This window comes from Meleagris gallopavo, chromosome 21, assembly GCF_905368555.1.
Source record: "Meleagris gallopavo chromosome 21, MGAL_WU_HG_1.1, whole genome shotgun sequence".
NCBI lineage: Eukaryota > Metazoa > Chordata > Aves > Galliformes > Phasianidae > Meleagris > Meleagris gallopavo.
The window spans coordinates 9,518,452-9,540,207 of NC_139424.1; the positions used below are offsets into that span (position 1 = coordinate 9,518,452).

A 21,756-nucleotide genomic window follows, 5' to 3' on the forward strand; every position below is an offset into this window, starting at 1 on the left:
GCAGTTAGGCAGCACGCTGCATGCCTTGTTTGGGTGTGCAATTGTAGATCTTCTGGACGGCAGGATCTGCCACCTGAACCTTCCAGAAGTAGTCCCCTCACCGGCCCGGCTGCTGATGAAATTAATTAGTAAAGAAATGCGAGAGAAAAATTGTTTGTGTGGGACAGGTTGCCAGTTGCACACGAGCAGCGTTCCCGCAGCTCCCGGCTGTGCCGGGGGAGGTCGGTGTGTGGCGCTGCGGGGCGGCCTCGGGGCGAGGGGAGACGCGGAGGCGCTGCGCTCCCACCGCCCACCCGGTGGCGCTGTGCTGCCGGCGGAGGGGTGGAGGAGGGGGACGGGAAGGGGCGTCTGCGGGCCGGCGCTGCTCGGGGCGGTGCTGGAGCCGCGCAGGGAACACCGGAGATTTGAATTATAGTTTGTGCTTGGGCTTTTGGGGCAAAATATAAGCACACAGAAGGGCCCGTGACACTTCCCAGACGAGTGCGGGACAGAATCTACGCGTCGCGCTGTGCGTGGAGGAGGGATGATGGGTACCCAGCTGGGACGAGGACGATTTACCGTGCGTCATCGGACCGGCTATAGGACGCCCTTCTCACCCTTGGGAAACGCTTCTTCATTTCTGACGCTTCTGTTGTCAGCTGTATTGATTTTTATGGATGTGCATGTGGCTCATCTCATCAAAACAAATTCTTCTAAGCTTTTCCGGTGCTATCCTTCTTGGTCCCCTGGCTGTAATCTCATCCCTGTTTTTTTGTGAAATTTTGCTGGAAAGCTAACCATCTGTGATGGAGCCATAAATCAGCTGCTTCCCCTCGTGCACGTTTGGGTTGGTTCTTGCAGTGTTTCATGTGGCAGTGAGGGGAGGGGAAGCAGAATTCACTCAGAAATTGAATGATCACTTAAAAATGTCAGTGCAAAGAAATATCAGGGGAATGCAGTGTTGTTGCTTTCCGTGGCTGCTGTTGGATCCGAGTGACAGAGGGGATCACCACCTGGGATGCTGCATGGAGGTCTGAGTCCTTCCGGCCATCAGAGTGCTTTAAACAAACAAACAAGCAAACACACAAACATTAAAGCCCGAACAAACACTAAAACCCCTCTGCTCTGGGTGGGTTTGGGCTCGTGTCCAGCACTATGCAGCATGACTCAATCCTGCTGCTCTGGGAGGAGATGGCACACATGGAGCATTTCCCTTCTTCTCACACATGACCAGCAGCGGGCACACGGACACGGCTTGTCTCTGCTCTGTGCTGTATTTGCTGCCCTGCGAGAGGGCTGTACCTGAGTGCATGCAGTTCTGAGGGCACAGAGCCCCGTGCAGCGCGGGGAAGCGGAGGTGGGAGTCAGTAATTTAAAGGGAGGAATGTATAAAGCAGTGAAAGGAGGGTGAAAGTAGGGCAGTGCGTCTGGTGTCTCGGATGAATCATCGGCCAGCTCTCGCTGCTGCTGCTTTATTTGCTCCTTATGCAAAGAAGTTGATGTCGGCTGTGTTTTCCTTGCTGGTTCGGGTTGCTGGGCTGTGGAACAGGACGGGGCAGCGCTGTGCAGGAGGTGGCTGCACAGCGTGGTGCTTCTCTGAAATCTGCGCTTTGCCCTCGTGACAGCGCTGCTGTGGGGCTGAGATAGGGATGGCCCTGCCCTGCCCTTCCCACACGTGTTCTGACGCTGCTGCTGGGTCCAGGTCACCTGCAGACAGATGGGACTGCAGAGGGTGCTGAGGGCAGCACGCTGCCATTGCACTGCCATCCTGCCAGCCTTCCTGGGCTGCTACAGCAGGCAGCACTTGGGCTTGTGTGGATGTCCTTGGGCAGCACTGGAGCAGAGCGCAGTGTCACCTGTGGGCTGATGCAGGCAGGGCTACAGGCAGCAAGCAGCCCTGGGCAGAGCCGTCTGCATGCAGTGCTTGGGGCACATTGGCTGATGCTGTGTGTGAGAGCAGAACAGCTGTCACAAATCACATTCATTTTCTAAAGGGGGAAAAAACAACTTGGAAGAAGCCTTGATATCCTATTTTCTTTATGGACAGAAATGACTTTCAATGGGCACAAAACTGTTTTCTTTTTTTTTCTCTTTTTTTCCTGTGGTATTATATAATTCAAGAAGAAAAGTCTGGAAGGATCTGAGGGGCTTTGGCAGGTCCTGCCAAGCAGAGGCACAGAGGCAGAGGTTGGTGCTCCTTAGAATGGAGGCACTGATCTCATGTGCAAGAGGAAAACGTTTGCAGGTGGAGGGGGAGCTGCCCCTTGGACCAGGGTGGCTTCTGCTTGTGCCAGCCCTGGGCAGCTGCAGCCACGTGGCACCTGTAAGGCAGAGGTGAGCCAGGGTTGTCAGTTACCTTTTGGGCTGGGGCTGCTCGCTGCATGTTGTACCGCAGGACACCCCGTGCTGGTGGCAGTGCTGTCAGTGCCATGAAAAGGGACACGGAGGGATGGATGGCAGGGGTTGGGTCTGCAAGGAGGGTGCCCACCCCGTGGGGCAGCGGTGGTGGGACAGCCCCAGCCTTGTGGGGCTCAGCAGCCGGCTGAGGATTTCCCAATCCAGCAGTCCCAGCATCGCTCCCCTATCTGCAGTGAGCAGATGGGTGCTCGCTGTTTCCAGGAAGGGCGGTTATCACTGCTGCCTCCTCCGGAGCCACCCAGCCCCGTGCCCTGCAGCCATCCTCAAAGCACGTCCCAGAGCGTGCATGGGATGGAGGAGCTGTTCCCAGAGAGGGAGCGGCTGCGGCCCCAAGGACCAGGGAGTGTTTTGGCCATTCTGCCTGGTAAGATCAACTTACATTAACGTTGGGGGCAGATCCTCTGGGGGGAACCCAGCAGAGCCCTACTGTTGCTGTTGGGACTTGGCTTGTTTTTTTTTAGACCCTTTCTTCTTGGTGGCTTGCCATAGGTGCTCGGGGTCATTTGGGGGTTTATTAATGCAGAACCCCAAGCTATGACGTGCAGGCAGTTTGCTGCAATCCTGCAATATGTGCACCGCTCCCAGGAGACAATGGACACAGCACTGTGGTGTGTGCTGCTGCTGAATCCCATATGTGAAGTGTTGTCGTTCCTATCACAACAGCTTTCACATGTTTAAAGCCAGATTACCCGCAATTACATCTGCCCAGAGGGCTCAGCAGCCACGTGGGGCTATTTTTAGCTCTGCTTCAGAAGCAATAAACTGCGTTGGTTTGTATATTTCTTCCCTCCTGCTATATTTATGCTTTGTCAAAATAGGAGCTGTTTGCAGACCATCAAAAGGAGGCCACCTGAAAGAATATCAGCCCTCCAAGAGCAAATATTGTTGTAATGGGGGAGGGATGCTTAATGGCTGGACTGATAAAGGCACCATCTGGCCGCGGATGCGAGCTCCTGCGTGTCCTGGTTTGCACAAGCACAGGGTGTTCCGTGGGGGCCTCGCGCTGCCCGGCGCTCCCTGGGCAGGGGGGCCCTCCCTCCCCACCCACTGCTGCTGTGCTGGAGCCACGGGCAGTGCCTGGCTCAGGCCGTGCAGCTGCAGGGTGATGAGCTCTGGGAGCTGCACCCGCAGAGGGGCACAGCAGCACTGGGTGTGGGAGCGCAGGAGCTGTGCCAGAGCCCGTGGCTGATTCCCGGCAATGATTTGACATCACTGCGCTGCTCCCATGGTTGTCCCTTCTGGCAATGGGTCCTGGCAGCCAACGGGGCCCAGCACTGCAGCCAGTGCACCTGGAGATGGGCTCTCCGTCTCCAGAGCTTTATTTCCAGTGGTGCTCATAATGTGCAGCATTGTGCTGGTGAGCAAATGGCAGGCAGTGATCAGCTGAAACCTCGTGTTGGTAAAGTCAGTTGTAAAAGGCTGGAGCATCTCGGGTTCCTATCTGTAGAGGGATGGGGAGGTTTGATGGGTGCATGGATAGGTTGGGGCTGTACTGTGAAATCTCTCTGAAGACTCAAAGGTCACTCCTCTCAGAAACAGTCCTCTCTGATTCCTCTCAAATGTTATGGTGTCACGTACCGTGCACCATGACAGCTGCTTCCTCGCACCAGCAGTTTGCTGCTAATCCTCTCCAATTTGGAAAGCTGAGCTCAGTGTTCTTTTCGCTGGGATGATGCGGATTCTGTGGCTCGGTGACATCCTGATAATAATGAGCAGCCTCGGTTCAAATGGGTTGTGAGAGTGGGGAACAACTCCCACTGGGTCTTCAGCAGAGCTCCAGCCATCAGTGCAGCTGCAGGAACTGAAGGGTTTGCTCTATGCTTGCATGTTAAACAGAAGATGGGGAGGTTTGCTGCAGGACAGGAAAAACAGGGGTAGTGGTAGAGGATCGAGTTGGGGGCTGTGCTGTCCTCTCCCTGGCAGTACTCAGGGCTGAGAAATGGAGCATGGCAGTCCTGCTATCACTCTCCTTTGTGAACAGGAAGCGGCATTGCTCTGAGCGGCTGTGCTGCGCCAGCACTCCTGCTGCAGCTCTGCCCATGGCTGTGCTGGGCTGCTCAGCCCTGCTCTGCTTGGTCAGGCCATGCAGCATGAGACACTGAATGAGGAAAATACTCATTTGCCAATACTACCTACTGCACTTTGTATCTTTTGATCAAGAGCAAGAGGCGAGGGAAAGGCTGTGGAACAATAGAAACCCATTTCTGAGCGTGATTGACTTCAGCGCACTCCCTGTGCGGGGATGTGTCACTGAGATAATACCCGTGTTTTAGCTCCACAAATTATGCCTTTTCACTTGCTTGCATCAAACAAGGTGTCAGACGGAGACAGTAAGGGAGCTGCTGGATCCCTGGCACGGGTGGAGGAGTGCAGCTCAGAGTGCCACGTTCCTGTGGTGCTGGGGCACCGCAGTGCACACCGCTGCCAGCAGTGCAGGGTGGAGCGGGGCGGTGGGTCCTCCGGGTCCCGGGGAGGAGGAGAGCTCTCCTCTGCCCGACACTGGGCTGCTGTGGGTCCCGGGACCAGGCTGGAGAACAGCTGCAGGACGGGCTCATCCTGCTGCTGGCTCCAGGAGCACCGGGCACATCACTGGTGTTGGTTTGCTGCACATCCTGAATCTGGCTTTATTAACGATGCTAATGATAGATGATGGCATTTAGCTCACTGATTTGCTGGTGAATTTCAAAGGAACGGCTCCTACTGTAAAGACTTATTTCCTCTGCTGATTTGATCTGATTTAATTTAATGCTGAAATCTTGAAACTTGTTTCTTCAGAAAGCCTTGATTCATAGCAAAAAATACCCCAAGTTATCAGGCGTATGATTTCCATTTAATTATGCTGCTGCCGTAGGCAAGGCGACCCCGTGCTGCGTTCCACCAGGTGATGCGGTGCAGCCGGGCTGGAGCTGCCCAGGGGCTCAGCCCTGGCACCCGGTGCTGCACCCCATCTTATCTCTGCCCCTGCTCCTCTGCCTGCCCTGCAGCACTTCACTTCCTCTTCCTGTACTGCTGTTTCCGTGCCCTCCGAAGGGCTTTGATGTGCTGTGTGCCCGTTGGCACTGCGAGGCATGGCAGGGCTGGGCACCACGACGTGTTCCTCCTGTGTGTGCTGCCCAGGGCCTCCTGACAGCTTCCAGCTGTGTCTGTGGGGTGGCCGTTGAAGAGGGAGCAGTTACAAAAATAACACCATGAGAACCTGTGGACGTACAGAAATGTAATATAGGTATCTGTAGGTACATAGATGGTTATCTACAGATCTTTTCACACAAAAGAGACTGCAGCCCCCAGGCTACCAGGGATGGCTTTGTGCTGAAGACAGAGCAGAGTGCTCCCATCTGTCCCTCAGCTTTTTGGGTCTGGGGGTGTCACTGCAGCGCCTGGGGTGAAGGGTTCTGCCCTCTTTGCTTGGCCTCTCTCTGTCTGCAAGTTTTCTTTGCAAGCCATGACTGTAACGTAGGTAGTTTTCCTGTGAGGCATGACCCCATCGTGGCCGGGCATCGTGGCTGGCACTGGAGCAGCAGGCACAGATTTGGCCCCAGAACAGATGGCTGCCAAGTGGGGCTCCTGCCAGGTCGGTGCTGCACGCCTCCGCCCGCGCCAGGCAGCTGATGGCAAAGGGCAGAGGATGCTGCAGGCATTGCACGGCCCCGTCACTGCGCTCTGGTACAGCTCAAACACAAATAGCCACACTGAAATTCACTTTCTGTCCTTTGTGCTTTAAGTTTGCTCCAAGGTGATAGCACAAACTCGTTTATTATCGCTGTGCTGACACGGGTAGAGTTTGCATTCTGCCTGCTGTTGCGATGCGTAGCGACACGAGAGGGCTCATAGGTTCACCTGGCAGGAAGGCACCCAACAGGGCTCTGTGGTGCCCAGTCCATGCTGGCAGCACCCCCCTCCCCTACCCCGCCGAGGCAGCACACGGCCCCCCTCAGCTGATGCTTTCCTACGGTTCTGACGGTTTCAGTCTAAGCTCTCCAGCAGACACAGCTGCTCCAGGTGGGTTTTAAAGTCAGATTAACTGCGTGAATATGGCAGCAGTGGCACAGTGCTGCTAATCCTGTGCGTGCTGCAGTGATGAGCTGCTCTGCACCATGCTATGGGCACTGTGGAGGCAGAGCTGCTGCCGATCCCACGCCCCTCTGTCATGCAGTAATGGCTGCATGGTTTGCAGGAACAGGGGTCTGTTTGCAAGCAGCGGAAAACAGCTGATTGCACTGAGCAACACATTCACTGAGAGACTCATCCTGCTCTTTTCTGTGGAGCAGAAACACAGGCAGCAGTTCCAGTGGGGCTGAAGGTCCGGGTTCCCAGAGAGGAGCAATTTGCACCACTGGAGTTAACTGAGTGGTGTTTCTGCCTCTTGCCGAAGCTCAAATTGCTCCTGAACTCTTCCACAGGACACAAAGGGGTCCGTCTGTGCTTCTGGGGGTGCTGCCAGCGTGGAACTGACAGGTGCCATGCCCTAGCATTGCTCTATGCCCATCTGCTGCTCCCCAGCAGCACAGCTTATCTGAGGTTCTGTTGATCTACAAACACTGCTGCCACTCTCATGGGGGACCTGTTCCATTTTTAATGGGTACTGATATCTACCTGCACTTTGGCTTCCCTGCGAGATGAGAGGTCATCTGTTTGTAATGAATTTTTGCTCTTTCACTGCAGCTTTGATTGCTTTCCCTGTTTGTTTCCTGGGCAGGCCGATAATTGTACTGCCGAGATGGAACGCTGCGGGCCCCGCTTCGCTGAGGGCAGGCAGAAAGTCAAGGCGTGCTCTGGGCTCTTGGTGCAGCTGCTCAGGTGCGTGCATTGTCCCTATGGTGGCAGTAACAGGTGCCGTGGCAGCACGGGGTCACACCAGACCCTGCTTTGCTGCCGGTGCTGGGCTGTCTGTGTTCCGAGGAGCGCGCTTGCTGTTGCCTGAGCGCAATGGAACGCCTGAGCCTTTGTCTGTGGCGAGGTGCTGGGGCTGCTGGAGGCACACGGCCCTCATCCTGCGCCGTGCTGGGGAGAACCAGGCCCAGTGCCTTCGGTCCCACATTTCCTGCAGCCACGGGCAGCAGGATGCTCGCCGCCATGGGCGGGCATTGGAGAGCAGGGAGCACTGCCCCTCCCTCCTCGCTTTGTTTGCTAGCTGCTAAACAAATGACCTTCTATCGAGAAAACAACTGAATTGAGTTTTCTGCCCTTATTAAATCTCTCCATATGGAGAAGGTAGCAAGCTGAATCCATCCTGCAACCACGGAGCAGTGCAGACTGCTTGCAGCACTCTGTGCGCCTGCTGCCCGCAGACTGGCTGTGCTGCACACAGACCCCTCCCCAGCTGCCCTTGGGCTCTGTCAGCCGTGTGTGCTGAGGCTGAGACCCTCACCCGCATCTCAGCTCCACCAGGGGCCAGGGCACATTGCTCCCCTGCTGACGGGAAGTGGTGGCCTGAGCCGGGCTCCCCGTGCAGAGGGGCCCTGCTGTCCCCGGGCCGCTCCGCAGATCCCAGAGCTGTGCTTTTACAGACCTGGGATCTGCATGAAGTACACGGCCAGTCTGAGGCTGCTGCAGCAAGCCCTGATCTTCTGTGACCTTGGCCCTCATGTAAGGATGTGTGTTTGTCGTTTGAAGAGGATGCTGATCCTGAACAGCAGACCGGCAGGGACTGTGCCCAGAGCAGAAGCAGGCTGGAAGTTTCCTTGTCTTGGTGGGTTCTCTGTAACCATCTGTAATATGAAAGGTGATTAAGCTTTCTCAAGGTCACCTTTTGCTGCTCTTCATGATGCAGCAGTGCTGGAGTCGATGCTCTGGAGGCTGTCAGCTCCTGGGGCTGAGGGATGCTTCATCTGAAGGGAAAAACCTCATCTGCCTCGTGATTCCTTGATATTTTCTCTGTGTCTTTCTGACATACAGCTCTAATCAGATTACTTGGGACTGGATGTAACATAATCTAAAGCTCAGTTTCTCGTGATGCTTAAAACTGGATGTACTCCTATCCTCATCCTGCAGCACATTTTTAAATGCTGTAATCACCTCCTTCATTTGCAAGCTCCCAAATCCTTTTCTTCCTATGACAGGAGCACAGGGATGTGGCTGCTCCTGCAGAAAACGGGTCGCTGTTTCTGCCTGTGCTCCACGCTGCCACTGCTCCCCTCCTGCCTCTCTCCTCTGGTTCGGGCAGAGCTGCAGCACCCGTTCCATCCACTGGGACCATGGCTGTGTGCCATGGTAGGGAGCAGGGCTGGGCTGTGCCGTGGGCAGCAGCGAGCAGCTCGATCTCACTGACGTACTAGCACAAAAGCCAGAGCCAACCCGTGAATTTTCAGTATGAACCACATCACTTATCTGGGGGAGATTCTACAATGTCAGGTATGAAGGTTTGGTCACAGTGTGGCGTTTTCAGATCTGCCTTTCTTAGCAGAATGTCCAGGAGAAAATGCCAAGCGCTGCACTAATAATCCAGCAGCCCAGGTGATTTATTAGTCATAGTGTGTAATTGTTCCAACCTGAAACGAGTTCTCCCAAGCCCTCCAGGACTCAATTTTGTAGTTCACTGCAAAAACTGTTTTCTCCGAAGCAGAACCGCCAGGGCAATTCTAGAGAGAGTTATTTCTTCATAAAGCAGTGGCAGCTGCTCAGCTCAGAGGTTATTTAGGCACTGCAGAGGTAATGCTGCAGCTCTCAGGAAGGACAAAGACTCAGAGGAGCCCCAGAGGTGGTGAGGGTCCCCCCCAGCTGATGGCCCCGTGAAGGTGAAACGCGATGCACCACGTGGGGAACAACAACAGCACGGAGCCAAAGCGGAGCCTGGAGGTTCCACCTGCCCTCTTGCTGCCCGCATCCTCTCCTACAGCACACGCTGCCCCTTGGCTGTGCTCACAAGGACACCTGAAGATGCTCACTGCGGTGCTTGGCGGCTCGGCCCTGAGCAGGAGCAGTTCTGGCAGACGGATCTCACCGGAGCTGACTGTGCCCCTGTGCAGTGCTGCTCTGCCCTGCAGTGTCCCTGGGGAGCTGAGCACTGCCCTACCTGCCTGCTCCGACCCTCATCATCGTCACCCTGTCCTCCTGCTATGAATTATAGATCCGGTGCAAACGAAGTCCAGAAGAAATTGATTACAGCAAAGACTTGTTTGCAGTATTTGAGTGGAGAGGAGAATAGGGCTAAGTGTGTCTGCGTAAAGTGATTCTCTATTTCCAAATATGAGAGAATTGAACATCTTCAAAAATCAATACGAGTCCACTTCAGCATAAAACAAGGGAAGATTAATACTTAACTTGTCTGGAAGCAGGGAGGAGAGACAGTGGAAGTTGTCTCTAGAGACAAAGAGAGACTCAATGAGATCTGAAGCCTCTTGTTTAATGTGAGAGGTAAAAGGTTTAAAATTAAAACCCCTCCCCCTCCATTAAATGAAAGCTAATGAGGTGCTGCAGAACTGATACCATTTGGCATTGAAATAGGCTCTGGGTTTTTTTTTTTTTTTTTTTTTTTTTTTCCCCTATACCTCAGAAATTTGTAATTTGTCAGACTGATGATTTCTTCTTGGAAGCAAACGGGTATTTCCACAGGAAGAAACTGATTTGCTGGTCCAACCAAAATCATTAAAAGATTTTGCAATATGTGTTAGTGAAAGTGAGGGCAGTGTCCAGGGTTAATGTATGTTTTTCCTCTTGCATCCTCTTACCCACTGTGAACAGTTTGGTATCATCAGATGTTGTCCTAGGGAGGCATAAACATGTCCTGGGTGCTTTGTGAGCCGGTTGGGTTCTTTGTTCTGGGGAGGTAAGGAGTTCTGTGCTCACGTGTTGCAGTGACTTTGGCTGCTGCAGGGGGGCTGCTCTGCCCCAGCATGCCCAGGGGCCCACTAAAAAGTTGTTAAAATATTAATCTTAGGTTTAAGTCTAGATCTCAAACGTTTCAGGAGTCACCTCTGTGCTGTGCCGGTGAATGCAGGTGGGGCAGCCATGGCTGTGCTGCAGTCAGGTTGTCCTCAGGCTGAATCAGCCTGAATGTTTCATGTGAATAGAAACAACATTCCATGCACTTCTGTCTGACTTAGAGCGGAATGCATAAAGAAATCGCAATGAAGATGATGGGGCTCCTTTTTGAATTCAAAGAACACATCTGGTTAGGGTTGTGCTGGGGCAACGAGGCACTGCGCAGGTTACTCAGAGAGGAGGTGCTGCCCCATCCCTGCAGACAGCAGAGGTGGAGGGGCTCCGAGCACAGATGGAGCTGTGGCTGTTCCTGTTGTGAGGCAATGGGACCCGATGGCCTTGAAGGGCCCCTTCAACTCAGAGCGCAGTCGGCACAGTGCAGCCCCTCCGTGTTCCTGTGGGCATTCGGGGGCCTGGAGGAAGGTGGGGGGGAGTGGAGGGACCCGGCCGTTCTATTGCCGTGGCAACATCGACATCCAGGGAAGGGTGCTGAGCTCGTGGAGTAAATCACTGAGTTTACTTAATGAAAAAAGTATCTGTTGCCAGGAACAAGCTGCGTGCCAGTTCAGCTCCTGGTTAGGGACCGAGCCCGGGCTCGCGGTGCTTTGGCCTGGCTGCTGCAGCGGGTGGGGATGTGGGGACGTTGGGACGTTGGGACCTCGGTCCCCGGCACTGGCACGGCCGCAGCCCGGCGCGGAGCAGCCTCGGACTGTCCCTTACGGGAGGGGTTTCGCAGTGTCTGCCAAAAGCAGAAGGAAACGGTTGCAAGACGGGAAGACGGCTGTTCGGAACCGAACCTCATCCCTTCGGGCGCTGAGAAGCCCCGCAGTTCGGGGGACTCGCCGGCCGTTCTCGTTAAAACCTCGGCGTGAGAACAGCAGGGCCGTGCGGTGCCGCGGGGGCTCGGCGCAGCCCGGCTCTCCGTGCACGCGGCGTCTTCGGAACCCCGCTAACCAACCCCGGCAGCGCGCAGCGACAGCCGCGAGGAGCGCATCCCCGGGCAGCTCCCGCTCGCCCCGCCGCCCCGCTTCGGGCGCTCGTCTGCGCTCCTTGCATCGCCGCCGCGGGCGCGAGAGGGGAAAAGAGGAAAAAAGCGGAGCGCCGTGCGGCACCGCCCCGCCCCGCCCGCATCCCTACCCAGAGCCCGGCGCGGCCCGGCCGTGCGCGCAGGGGCGGCGCGGCGGGCGGGAGCGCGCGGGGAGGCGCGAGGAACGCGGGCGCGCCGCCGCCGCCGCAGGTGCCGCGCTGGGGCCGGGCGCGGGGCCGCAGAGCGGCGATGTCCCGGGCGGATGCCGGCAGGATGCACTCCCGGCGGGCCGGCATCCGCGCGGCCGTGGTGCTCATCGGGCTGCTGCACAAGTCCAGGAAGCAGAACAAGGAGAAAAGGTAGAGCGCAAGTTCGTTCCTTGTCTTCTCTCTTTATCGAAGGGTTAAAAAGAAATCTGTCCTCGCCGCTGGGTGGCCCGAGTGCGAGCTCCGGGCCGGGGGGCGCTGGGCGCGAGGGAGCGGTGTGCGCCGCGTTCCCGGTGCCGGCCGGGCCGTCGCTGCGGCGGTGCTGGGTCGGTACCTCAGCGCAGGGCGGCGGGATCGGGGGCTGCGGCCGCTCGCAGCGCTCCCCGAGCGGTGCCGGCTGCGCGCGCTGCTGTGCAAGGCGAGCCCGATTCTTTGGCGTGAGAACATTAAGGACCGCTTTCGGCGCCCGTGGAACTGCTTTAACTCAGCGAACAGCTTTGTCTCCTCGCGGAGGAACAGCTGACAAATGGTTTCATCTTTCATTGACTAAGTCACGGATCGTACTTTATGTTCAACTCCGTGTGTTGAGGAAATAGCCTCTTTGCAATATTGTGTGAGCTGGCGTCTGCTCTGCACGGCTCCCGCATCCCCCCACTTATTAGTGCGAATTGCCGTTTGCTTCAAAGCCTCTCCACGCTCTGATTTATTTGTGTGGTCTCGGTCAGGGAGTTCTCTCCTCCAGGACTGCGCTGCTCTGGCAACTTTGTTGTTAAAAATAGTCCGAAATATGCATCCCAATCCCAGTGGTGTGCATACCTCCCATTCGGGCTGGGAGCAGCATGGATACTGCTGCAGATTGATGGTTTCCTTTTTGTGTTGTTGTTGAAATGGTGATTTTTAAACAAAAACATATGAATGAAGAACTGATTATTTGGACTCTTTCTTGTAACTACACAACCCAGCACACCAACCCTTGGGTGTTCCTTCTCGCTTCACCCCAAAGTTTTGGGTCACGGGGCGCTGTGTTCTGCTGCTGGAGGTGCTTTGCATGGGCAGCGGGTGTGTTGGGCAGCAGGATTTTAGGGTTGCTTTCTGTGTAGCTCATACTGCTGCTCTGGGATATTTTCTCCTTTGCTGGGGCTTCAGGTAGAGCATCGAGGCTCCCAAAGTGATTCCTTCCCATGGGGCGCCAGATTTCTATGAATGAGCTCGGAATGACACCCGAAGGCTGAGAAAAAAATCTGGCTCCAAACTCTCATGGAATCTGCCCCGTAACACAGGAGCCTGATTTTTTGGATTTTGTTCCCCATCAAGTTGAGCGATGCTCTGGCTGTGGGGTTTATTCAGAATACTGAGAGTCATACAGACACCTCAAGGGAGGAACCAAACCCCGAGGAATTTTTTCTCCTGTCTGCTGTGGTCTGAGGAGCCTTCATGGGAGCAATAGCGAGAATTCAAGCAGTACTTTAATGTGGCTGCTTCATCTTATGCAAACTGCCAGGGCCATCAAAGTGACATAATCTGCAGGAAAAGGAAGGGACTGTTAGCAGTGTAGTCAAAAGGGACTCTGTTCCTCCACCTGCTCCTATTTTCTTTTTTTCCTCCTACATTCAGGCTTTGTTCTGCATTTGCAATTGAATTTTGCTTTCCATGAGCCATATGCAAGTCTGGCAGGATCGGTGGCAGCTGCGGAGTCCCTGGTGGCCCACGTCCCTGTCTTATTAGCAACCAGCAAAGTACAGCACAACAAATGGACTTTGGCAGGCTCCCGTTGCAGGAGCAAGGCGATGCTCACCTGGGCGCTCTGTAGGTCTGTGCCTGTCCTGTGCTCGGGCTGAGGCAGAGAAGCAGCATCCTGCACCGACACAAGGTGCACACCTTGCTGAAGTCATCGGGGTGAAATCTTTGCACTGCTGACGTTGATTTAAACATTCCCATTTGTTTCAGTGGGGTCAGGGATTATGCTCACTAAGGCAGCCCATGGGTTTTTGGTCTCTCCCCACCATTGGAAGCGCTCCTGTTCCCCTGCCCCTCTGCCCAGGGGCCAGATGGAGGCAGCATCCCTCTGCTCCGTGCTGTTCTGCATGTGGTCAGAGGCTCTGGTTTCTGGGAGCTGTTCTGTTTAATTTGCAAATTATTGAATCAGTTCAGAAGCGGCTGCCCAAGGTTCCTTGGCTCATGTTTTTTCAGGAATCGGATCAGACAATCCTTCTGGTATTAAATGGTCCATGAGTCCCTTGGCTGATTTATCCAAATGCTGCTGGAAATCATTGCTTCCTCTCCGCTCCTAGAAGCGAGACCAGAGAACAAAATCTGCGAGTGATAAAAATCTCTTTCCAGCATTATTTGCAGAGCCAGCTGTACTCTCCTACCAAGACAAAGTGGAAGTCCTTGGTGGGCTGGAAGGGCTCCAGCTCCCATCCAGCTGCAGAACAGCAGCACGAGTGGGACAGGCGGGTGCTGAATGTGCCATGCCCTCCTGACACAGCACAGCAGCAATGCCTGCACGAGTGCGGGATGTCCTGAACTGCTCCAGCTACAGTTACTCGTGGTGCAGGGGAGTAATTAAAGCTGAAGCCGTTTGCAGTTAAATGTCACCTTGCTCTGAGCAGGGCTTGTGCACGCTGTGCAGTTGCAGCAGCTCTATGCACACAGATGCAGGCTGGTAGTCTGGAAACACAAAATTTACTGCAAATAATCTAGACCAGAAAATATTGTTCTCTTTCTTTGCTGATTTTCAGGCTTCAGTGCAGAAAAGCGATAGGTAACCAAGGTAAATCGGGTTATTATTGGGGAAAATGCTGCACTGCTGGGGCTTTGCCCACACCTGCCCTGGGCTGTGGTGCACCTGCAGCACTGGGGCCGGAGCCGGGCAGCCCTGCAGTGCGTGCCCATGGCCGTCCTCTGGAGCACGGGGCTGCATGGGGCTGGTGCTGCCCGTGGGCCCCTTCTGGGTGAGCCCAGGAGCAGCTGTGGGGCCGTGGTGGTGCGGGCGAGGAGTTGGCCTCTGGGCAAACTTCAGATGTTGGGCAGTGAATGTTAAATAAATGAGAGAGAGCACTGGCAAGGTGAGGCCCATCAAGGACAGAAAAAACAACGGCTCCAAAAATAGAGGCTGTTAATTTACAGAACATCTTTACTGTCCTTCTCAAGGATAAAGCATCCCGACAGCTGAACTTGTTGCAGGTGGGTGTGCTGTGAGGGATTAACACCTCCACGGGCCAGGTTTCATCAGCAGAATTAAGCGAAGGCATAAATGTAACCTGTGATGCTCCGAGCACTTAATTGACACAGCATAACAAAAGGCAGCGCTTACTGCTCGCTGCAAAACGGCGTCACATAATATGTTGACATCTCCCCTTCCCACGCGCAATTTGTATCAATGCTCTGTCAGGTTAGAGCCTGCCTGGTAAATCAGACGAACACACAAAAAGGCATAATGTGTGCAGAAGTCTTTTGTTAGATGTTAGTGAGAATACAGGAAGAAAGGTGCAGCTGAGAGCTCTGTACAAGGTGCTTGTGTCCTTGCTTGTGTCCACACAGCCGTGCCATGCCTTGCAGGGGCTGCATCTTGGTCCCTGCCCAGCCCGTGCCTGGAGAAGCCCTGCGATGTTGCTGGAGGATCAGTGGGTGGAGAGCATCTCAGTGCCCAGCTGCCTGGTGGAGCTCGGGTGGCACAGCCGGAGGTGGTGGACCAATGTGGTTGCTGGTGGGTGGAAGTGGCCACCTTCCTTCCCACAAAGATCCCCAAAATGGGTTTTTAAAGGCAAACAAACCTATCCGTGATGTGGTTATGTTGGAATTCTGGCGTTGTCCCAGGCTGGCACGGAGCAAGCCCCCCAAGCTGGGGCCATGTACGTGGTGCCATGACGGTGCTGTGGGCTGTCATTAGCAGGGCAGCTGGTGTGGGACCTCTTGTCCATGCTCCTGATTTCCTGATTGCCAGGGAGCTCCTCACAGTGCAGCAGTGCTGCCTTGCTGCTGGGTGCATTCAGCAGCGCAGCACAGTGAGGGCATGCTCCGCATCCAGCAGACGTTTTGAGCACACCAGCACGGTCTGCCAGGTTCAGGACCTGAATTTGTTGATGCTTCTGGGATGTGACCAGAAGTGCTCTGAATATCAGGGAATGACTCCACCCCTCCTGGCTGCTTTGTGGGTTCCCGGTGCCCGCGCTCAGAACGGGGCAGTGCCGCAGTGCCGGGCGGTGCGTTGGTTCCCGCTCCCCTTCGGAAAACCCTGCGGCTGGGCCTGGTAACTGCATTAAGGTATTTCCTTAATTAGATTTACTAAGTATGTAGGATTCTAATTCTTTTTTTGCCTTCTTTCTTAATTTGCCTAATGAGAAAAATGAAGAAATAACATTACCTAAGTGATGTCTGCGCTGCTTTCTGGGAAGCCTCTGCCCTGCCCGGTTTGCCCTGGCCCTGCAAGGCTCAGTGAGGCACAGCCTGGCCTTCATCCCCCTCTTCCCTCCCCCCCCGGTGCTGATTGTCCCACTGCAGCTGTGGGTGGGCTCGGGGCAGAGCCGGTGGCTGCGGGCTGTGCTGTGCTGTGCTGTGAGGTGCCCGGGGCGGCACAGGGCTGTGCTGGATGCACGCCCAGGTCCCTGTGCTGGTGGCACTGTGGGCTCTGCTGTGAGCTTCAGGTGAGCTCCCAGGGCTGCTGTGCGCTGTGCAGGTGGGGCACACCGACCTTCTCCTGAGCCATTCATCATCCCACGAGGGCAGACTGCTGGGAGTCGGGCTGGTGGCCCTTGATCCCGGTGCTGACAGAGGACTGAATCGCTGCGCTCGGTGCTGCAGGTCACCGTTGTGTGGTGCTGGTGCTAGGGCTGATTGCTGGTGAATGTTCTGGGTGCTCACCCCGAAGTGAGATTGTGGCTCCAGCAGTTTGGCCCCAAAGAAGCAACCAACATGTGATAACAGAACACGTTGTTAAGTTGTGTGAGTGATTTTATAATACTTAGAATGTGATGCTATGGCAACCTGTTACAAATCCCAGATCAAATTGAATTATTTGTATGCATCCCCATAAATTTCATCTTTGGAGGCCTGTGCCTTTGAGGCTGCTCTGCAGATTGGTGCAATCAGACAGAAAGAGGGTTGAAAGGAAGAGAGCAAAGATGGGTGCTTGTGTCCAGGCCCGGCTGCCTGCAGTGCTCCAGGAAGTCGTAGAGCAAAGTGTGCAAATTGCCATCTGGGCACCTTCTCAGCAGCGGAGCTGCGGTGAGTTTGTGGGGAGTAGGAAGGGAGGGAACTCAATGGTCAGCGCAGGCGGTCAGCACGTGGCTTCTGCTGCTGCCCATATGCAGTCTTATAGCATTTCCATTTATTTCTTGGGTGTTGGCCCTGGGTCAAGGCTACGGATGGGGGCCTGAGCCCTTCATTGCCCCGTGACCCACCGCTGGCTCCGTGGTCAATTTGAGTCCATGACTTCCCCTTCCATAGTTATTAACTATCAGGGAACTATTGATCTGTGTCCTGTTAGCACCTTCCCCGTGCTCTCAGCACTGAGCTGCAGCCCCTTGGCTCTACTCTCCGTGCCAGGCTGAGGGCTGAGGACCAGGCAGGGCAGGAGCCCCGCACTGCTCTGTGCTACATGCTCAGCTGGGTGCGTGAGTGCATACTTGTGTGTGTCTCAACAGATGGAGTCAAAGTCCATCAGGGCCGGGAGACGTCTGTTAGCAGAAGCAATTGTAAATACGAGCAGGAAGGCGGGAGGAGCAGCGGGCAGCCCTGTCAGGCTCTGGTTCAGTCTGTCATTGCAGAGACACCCCTGCACAGCTGCCTTTTGCCTTGCAGGGTAGCAGTGGGGTTCTGCTTTTGCCACAGCGGTCTCGTAGAAAACCAGGTCTGCGAGGGTGATGTGGCAGCTCCTTGTGAAGCACCACAAGCACGTTCTGCATTGGTGCAGCTGTTTCTCCTGCAGTGCAGCTCTGCCCGGTCCGCAGTGCCCAGCTGGCTGTTCTGCAGCACAGGGTGCCCAGCGGTGCCCGGCTGGCATAGGGACGCACTGCGGGGATGCGCTGCAGGGACGTGCCATGGGGTGCGCCCCTCCAGCTCTGGGCTGGGAGCAAAGTGAGGCTAACGCAGGGCGGGCTCTGGGCAGTTTGTAGAAAGAAACTCTGCTGGTGTCCCGATGTTGGCTGCAGGCACCTACCACTGTCTGGGGGAGCCCCGGTGTGCACTGCTGCTCGGCTCCCCATGCACTGCCTCATGCTGTGCTGTGCCATCCCAGGCGGGCTGCCATGGGAGCAAACCTCGTTACTGCGTGATAAACAGTTGGACATTTTGGCCCCGTTTCTGGAAGACTAACCTGGCAGGAACGAGAGGAAACAAAATTAAATCTCAGATTTTCTGACTCCCGGAGTAGCATCTGGCAGTACTGCTGCGTGTGACGATTTGATTGTCTGCCTGAGAAGGGATTTTTTTTTAAAGACACAGTGTGTTTTTATCAAATCATCAGCGGAGGGCTTTGAGTGCAGCTTCTCAAGGCTGAGGAGGGTGTGGGATTGCATTTTTTGGCAGGCTCTTGGTACAGTTCTTTCTCCCCTGCTTTCCAGTGTCACATCCCCATGAGACCGCCGTGCCAGTGCCACTCTGCTGTGGGGATCCATGTGGTTGGCCCTTGCCAAAGCCCAATCTGGTGGGGTCTGTGGGGAGGGGAGCACCCTGTGCCGGGGCCGTGGGCACGCGGTCCGGGCTGGGTGCTGCTTTTGGAAACGGAGCCGGCAAGGAGCGGCACTGCCATGCTGAGCTCCGTGGGGCCGCGGTGCTGGGACACGAGGCCGGTTCAACCAAAAGAGACCAGTCACCCATGTTCTTTCTCTCCTGCCTCCCAGACTGGGCTGCAGAGGTTGCTGACGGCGCCTGTTCTGTTTTGCAGGAAGCAGGAGCTGCTGAGCAGCACGGATGTGACCCTCCCGGAGCGGCCGCTGTCCCCTCCGCTCACTGCCCCCCCCACCATGAAGGTGAGTGCTGCACCGCGGGGCTGAGCACCCTGTGCCGGGGCCGTGGGCGCGCGGTCCGGGCTGGCTGCTGCTTTTGGAAATGGAGCCGGCAAGGAGCGGCACTTCCAACGCAGCGCCTGTAGCAGCCGAGGCCGTTCCGAGCGGAGCAGAGTAGGTGGTTTCTGGAGAGCAGCCGGCAGTATGTTCAGACACCATCAGCTACTGCGCGGTGCGTGTGCCAGCGGGCCCCATTCTGCTGCCGCCGCGTTACGCAATGCCGAGCGGCGGTGCCAGGCGGGTGCAGAGCCCGGCGCTGCTGTCCTGATCGGCCCCGGCTCCATGTGCCGCCCCAGGGACCCACCTGCGTGCCTGCTGGCACCTGCTCTTTGGCCCCAGCGTAAGCCTTCGAGGCGCGCAGCTCCTCTGCTCTCATCGGAGTAACTCGAGCAATTAGTGCGAGTGGAGCTTCCAGACAAAGGAAATGGCAGCTCTTCCCCTGGGTAGCTGCAAAGCATTCGATATGTTGCCACCCGGGAAATTACTCATTAAACTGGCGAAGATGAGATCGAAGAGAAGCTTACGACACGGCTGAGAACTTGGTTAAATGGTTGTTAAGAGCAGGGGGGCTGGGGAAGAGTTGAGCTGGAGAAGTTTATTAGTGAGGTTTCTCAAGTTTTGGCTCATTTGTACTTATGTTGGTGGCCTGGGTGCACAACGCAGGTGTGAGCTGGCAGAGCACACTGGTGGATGGCAGGGGTTGTGAGGGGTTGGGGCTGAGGAGGGTGGGATAGGGGGACACGTGGAGCTGGCAGTGAATCCTGCCCAGCACAGCTCGCTCACTCCTCCCTGCCTTGCACCAGCCCCCAGCCAGGAGCTCACACTACTTGAGCTGCACAGAGTAAGGAGGTTCATCTCTGCATGCACTTTGTGCTTTCTGCTTAATTCTGGGCACAGGCTGCAGACAGCTTGCTGGAGGCACTGGCTTCCTGCAGCACAGCCCATTGCTAATTCAGCTGTGTGAGCAAACTCCTTCTATGAGCATGCAAGCTATGCCAGCAAAAATGTGTTTTCCTGTTGTAACTCAAATTCCTTGAAGGAGGCAAACTACAATGGCAAAAACCTTTTTTGCTGGTGTAATTCCACAGTAAGGCTTGCTTCCCACCAGCCCTCAGCAGGAGGAATTTGTCTGGCACTTGTAATGGGCATCACCGTGCAGGAACAGAGCTGCAGACCGAGCCAAAAGTGAGCAGAGCCGAGCGGCCACGGAGCAAAGCCATCCTTCTGCTCCCGGGCTCCCCTGCTGCTCTGCTATGTCCGCCCTGGAAACTCAGGGGGAGAGGAAGGGGCAGTGGGTGCAGGCAGGGACACGGCCCCAGGGGCAGACATGGCCCCGCAGCCGCCTCTCCTCTGCCAGCGGCCGTGCCAGGCACTTCCAGCCGGGGACAGGTGGGCACGGCGTGGCACAGCCTGACCCGGGACCTGGCGTGGTGCAGGCTTTCTGATTGGCCTTGTGCGGAGAGCAGCCAGGCTGGAGGCAGGCTGGAAGGGCTGCACTGCCACCTGCCCACGGCAATGACAGGTGACCCCGTGGTTGCGGCTGGGGCGAGGTGCTGCCTGGGTGCTGGTTGTGCCGGGCTCTTTGGTGCGCTGCCCGGATGCATCTGGGAGATGGGGATGAGCTCGCTGGAACCAAGCCCCTCTCCCTCCCTGGCCTCCCGCCCCACTCAGCTCTCCGTGCCGCCTCTCGCGTCCATGACGGGGAAAACCTCCCTGAGCCACGTGCGAACTCTCGCCCGCTTCCTGCCCAACCTGTTTGGGACACTTCCCGCGGAGCCACCCTTTTAAATAACAAAGCAGCAGCCCTGCCATGCCTCTGGCTGGAGAAACATTAACTGAGGGAGGTGTCGGTGGGGATGGTGGCCCGTCTGGCGTTGGGCCGCTCCGCGCTGCGCTGCCGGTAGGACCCGCATTGGCCGCAGCAGCTCCGGGGGCGAGGCTGAGAGCTGCGGCAGTGCGGGGCTGAGATGGATTTCCTGCGGGGGCTGCTGGTGAGTGCCACGTGCGGGGCTGCGGGCAGCGGTTGGCTGTGGGCACCTCAGCTGCACACTCGTGGTGCGGTTTTCTTTCCGGGTGTCGTTTTCTTTGGAAACCTCCGACGTGGGCATTTTGTGGCTGTGCTGCTACTTCTGCTCCAGGTCGGTCCTCATCTGCTCGCTACACTGTGCCCGCATGTGCTGTGGGCTCAGCAGCACCAGCTCTGCCAATGGGGCTTTGGGCAGACCTGACGCTGATGGAGAGGAGCAAATGCAGCACCCTGTGCTGGGATGCTGGAGGTGATGCTGTGATCTCTTCTCTTTGCTGTCAGGAGAATGCTTTTAGCTGTGAGGTAGTGAGGACATGTGAGCTTAGGAAGAAAACAACAATGGTACTATTTTTGGCTTGGGTACTCTGCACTTCTAAGGTCACGGAATCGTAGGAGTTGGAAGGGAACTCCAGAGATCATCGAGTCCAACCTCCCTGTCAAAGCAGGTTCCCTACACCAGGTCATTACTACAAGCTCTGGGACAGGTCTGTCCTGCCTGCGGAGGGAGGGAATGGCTTTCTGTGCCGGTGGTGCCTTTGGTTGCATTTGTAACGCAGCTGCAGTCACTGCTGCCAGGAGCAGCCGGGCTCAGTGACTCAGCTCAGTAAGAACAAACTGGTGGCTGAACCACTGCAGGTGACGCTGCTTCTGACTGAGCAGCACAAAGGTATAATTGTCCTAACTATATTTACCAAAATATTTGTGGCGTGGTAAAGCTTGGCTTCAAGTCTGCATAAATTCCTAATGGCTACAGACTGCTCTTTGCTTTATTAAATGTGTGTACACGTGTTCTACTGGAGCTCACTTGGAAAGATGGATCGGGTTCTGCTCTGTTGTTTTGCCTGTCTGCCCTGGATGCTGGCAGTGGGGTGACAACTATTTTCATTGTCTCAGAGAGCGTGCGTCTATTGCAGATACCTGGAGATAAGCAGGAACCTGAAAGGAACTTAAAGTAAAGCGAAGCCTTTTTCAGTTTGGACACAGAGCTCTTTTGAACCTAGGTGCATTTCTCCTGCTGCAGGTGCAGTGATAAAGAAGGGGCATAGTCTAAAGGCAGGACTGTGGCCAGGGCTGCAGGCTGCGCTGGTGCCCGGCCGTCGGGCAGCGCCTTCTGCTGTGCTGTGGGAGTGGTGGCCGGCAGCTGCTGCAGTGCAGCTCACCTCTGCTGCCTCT

General features: G+C 55.8%; 1 protein-coding gene across 8 annotated transcripts in view; it reads left to right on the forward strand.

Annotated features, from left to right (window-relative positions):
• The window catches only part of RAP1GAP2 (RAP1 GTPase activating protein 2), a 51,256-nt gene that overhangs the window by 15,391 nt on the left and 14,109 nt on the right, over positions 1-21,756 (forward strand). For 6 of the 8 annotated variants that reach the window (XM_085240542.1, XM_085240543.1, XM_085240544.1 and 3 more), the window contains one exon: positions 18,437-18,521. In XM_085240542.1, the coding sequence (XP_085096668.1) occupies positions 18,437-18,521 (85 nt within the window). Of the gene's footprint in view, positions 1-11,477; positions 11,704-18,436; positions 18,522-20,276; positions 20,549-21,756 lie in introns of those variants that run through there. The other 2 variants (XM_085240550.1, XM_085240549.1) reach the window with 2 other exon arrangements.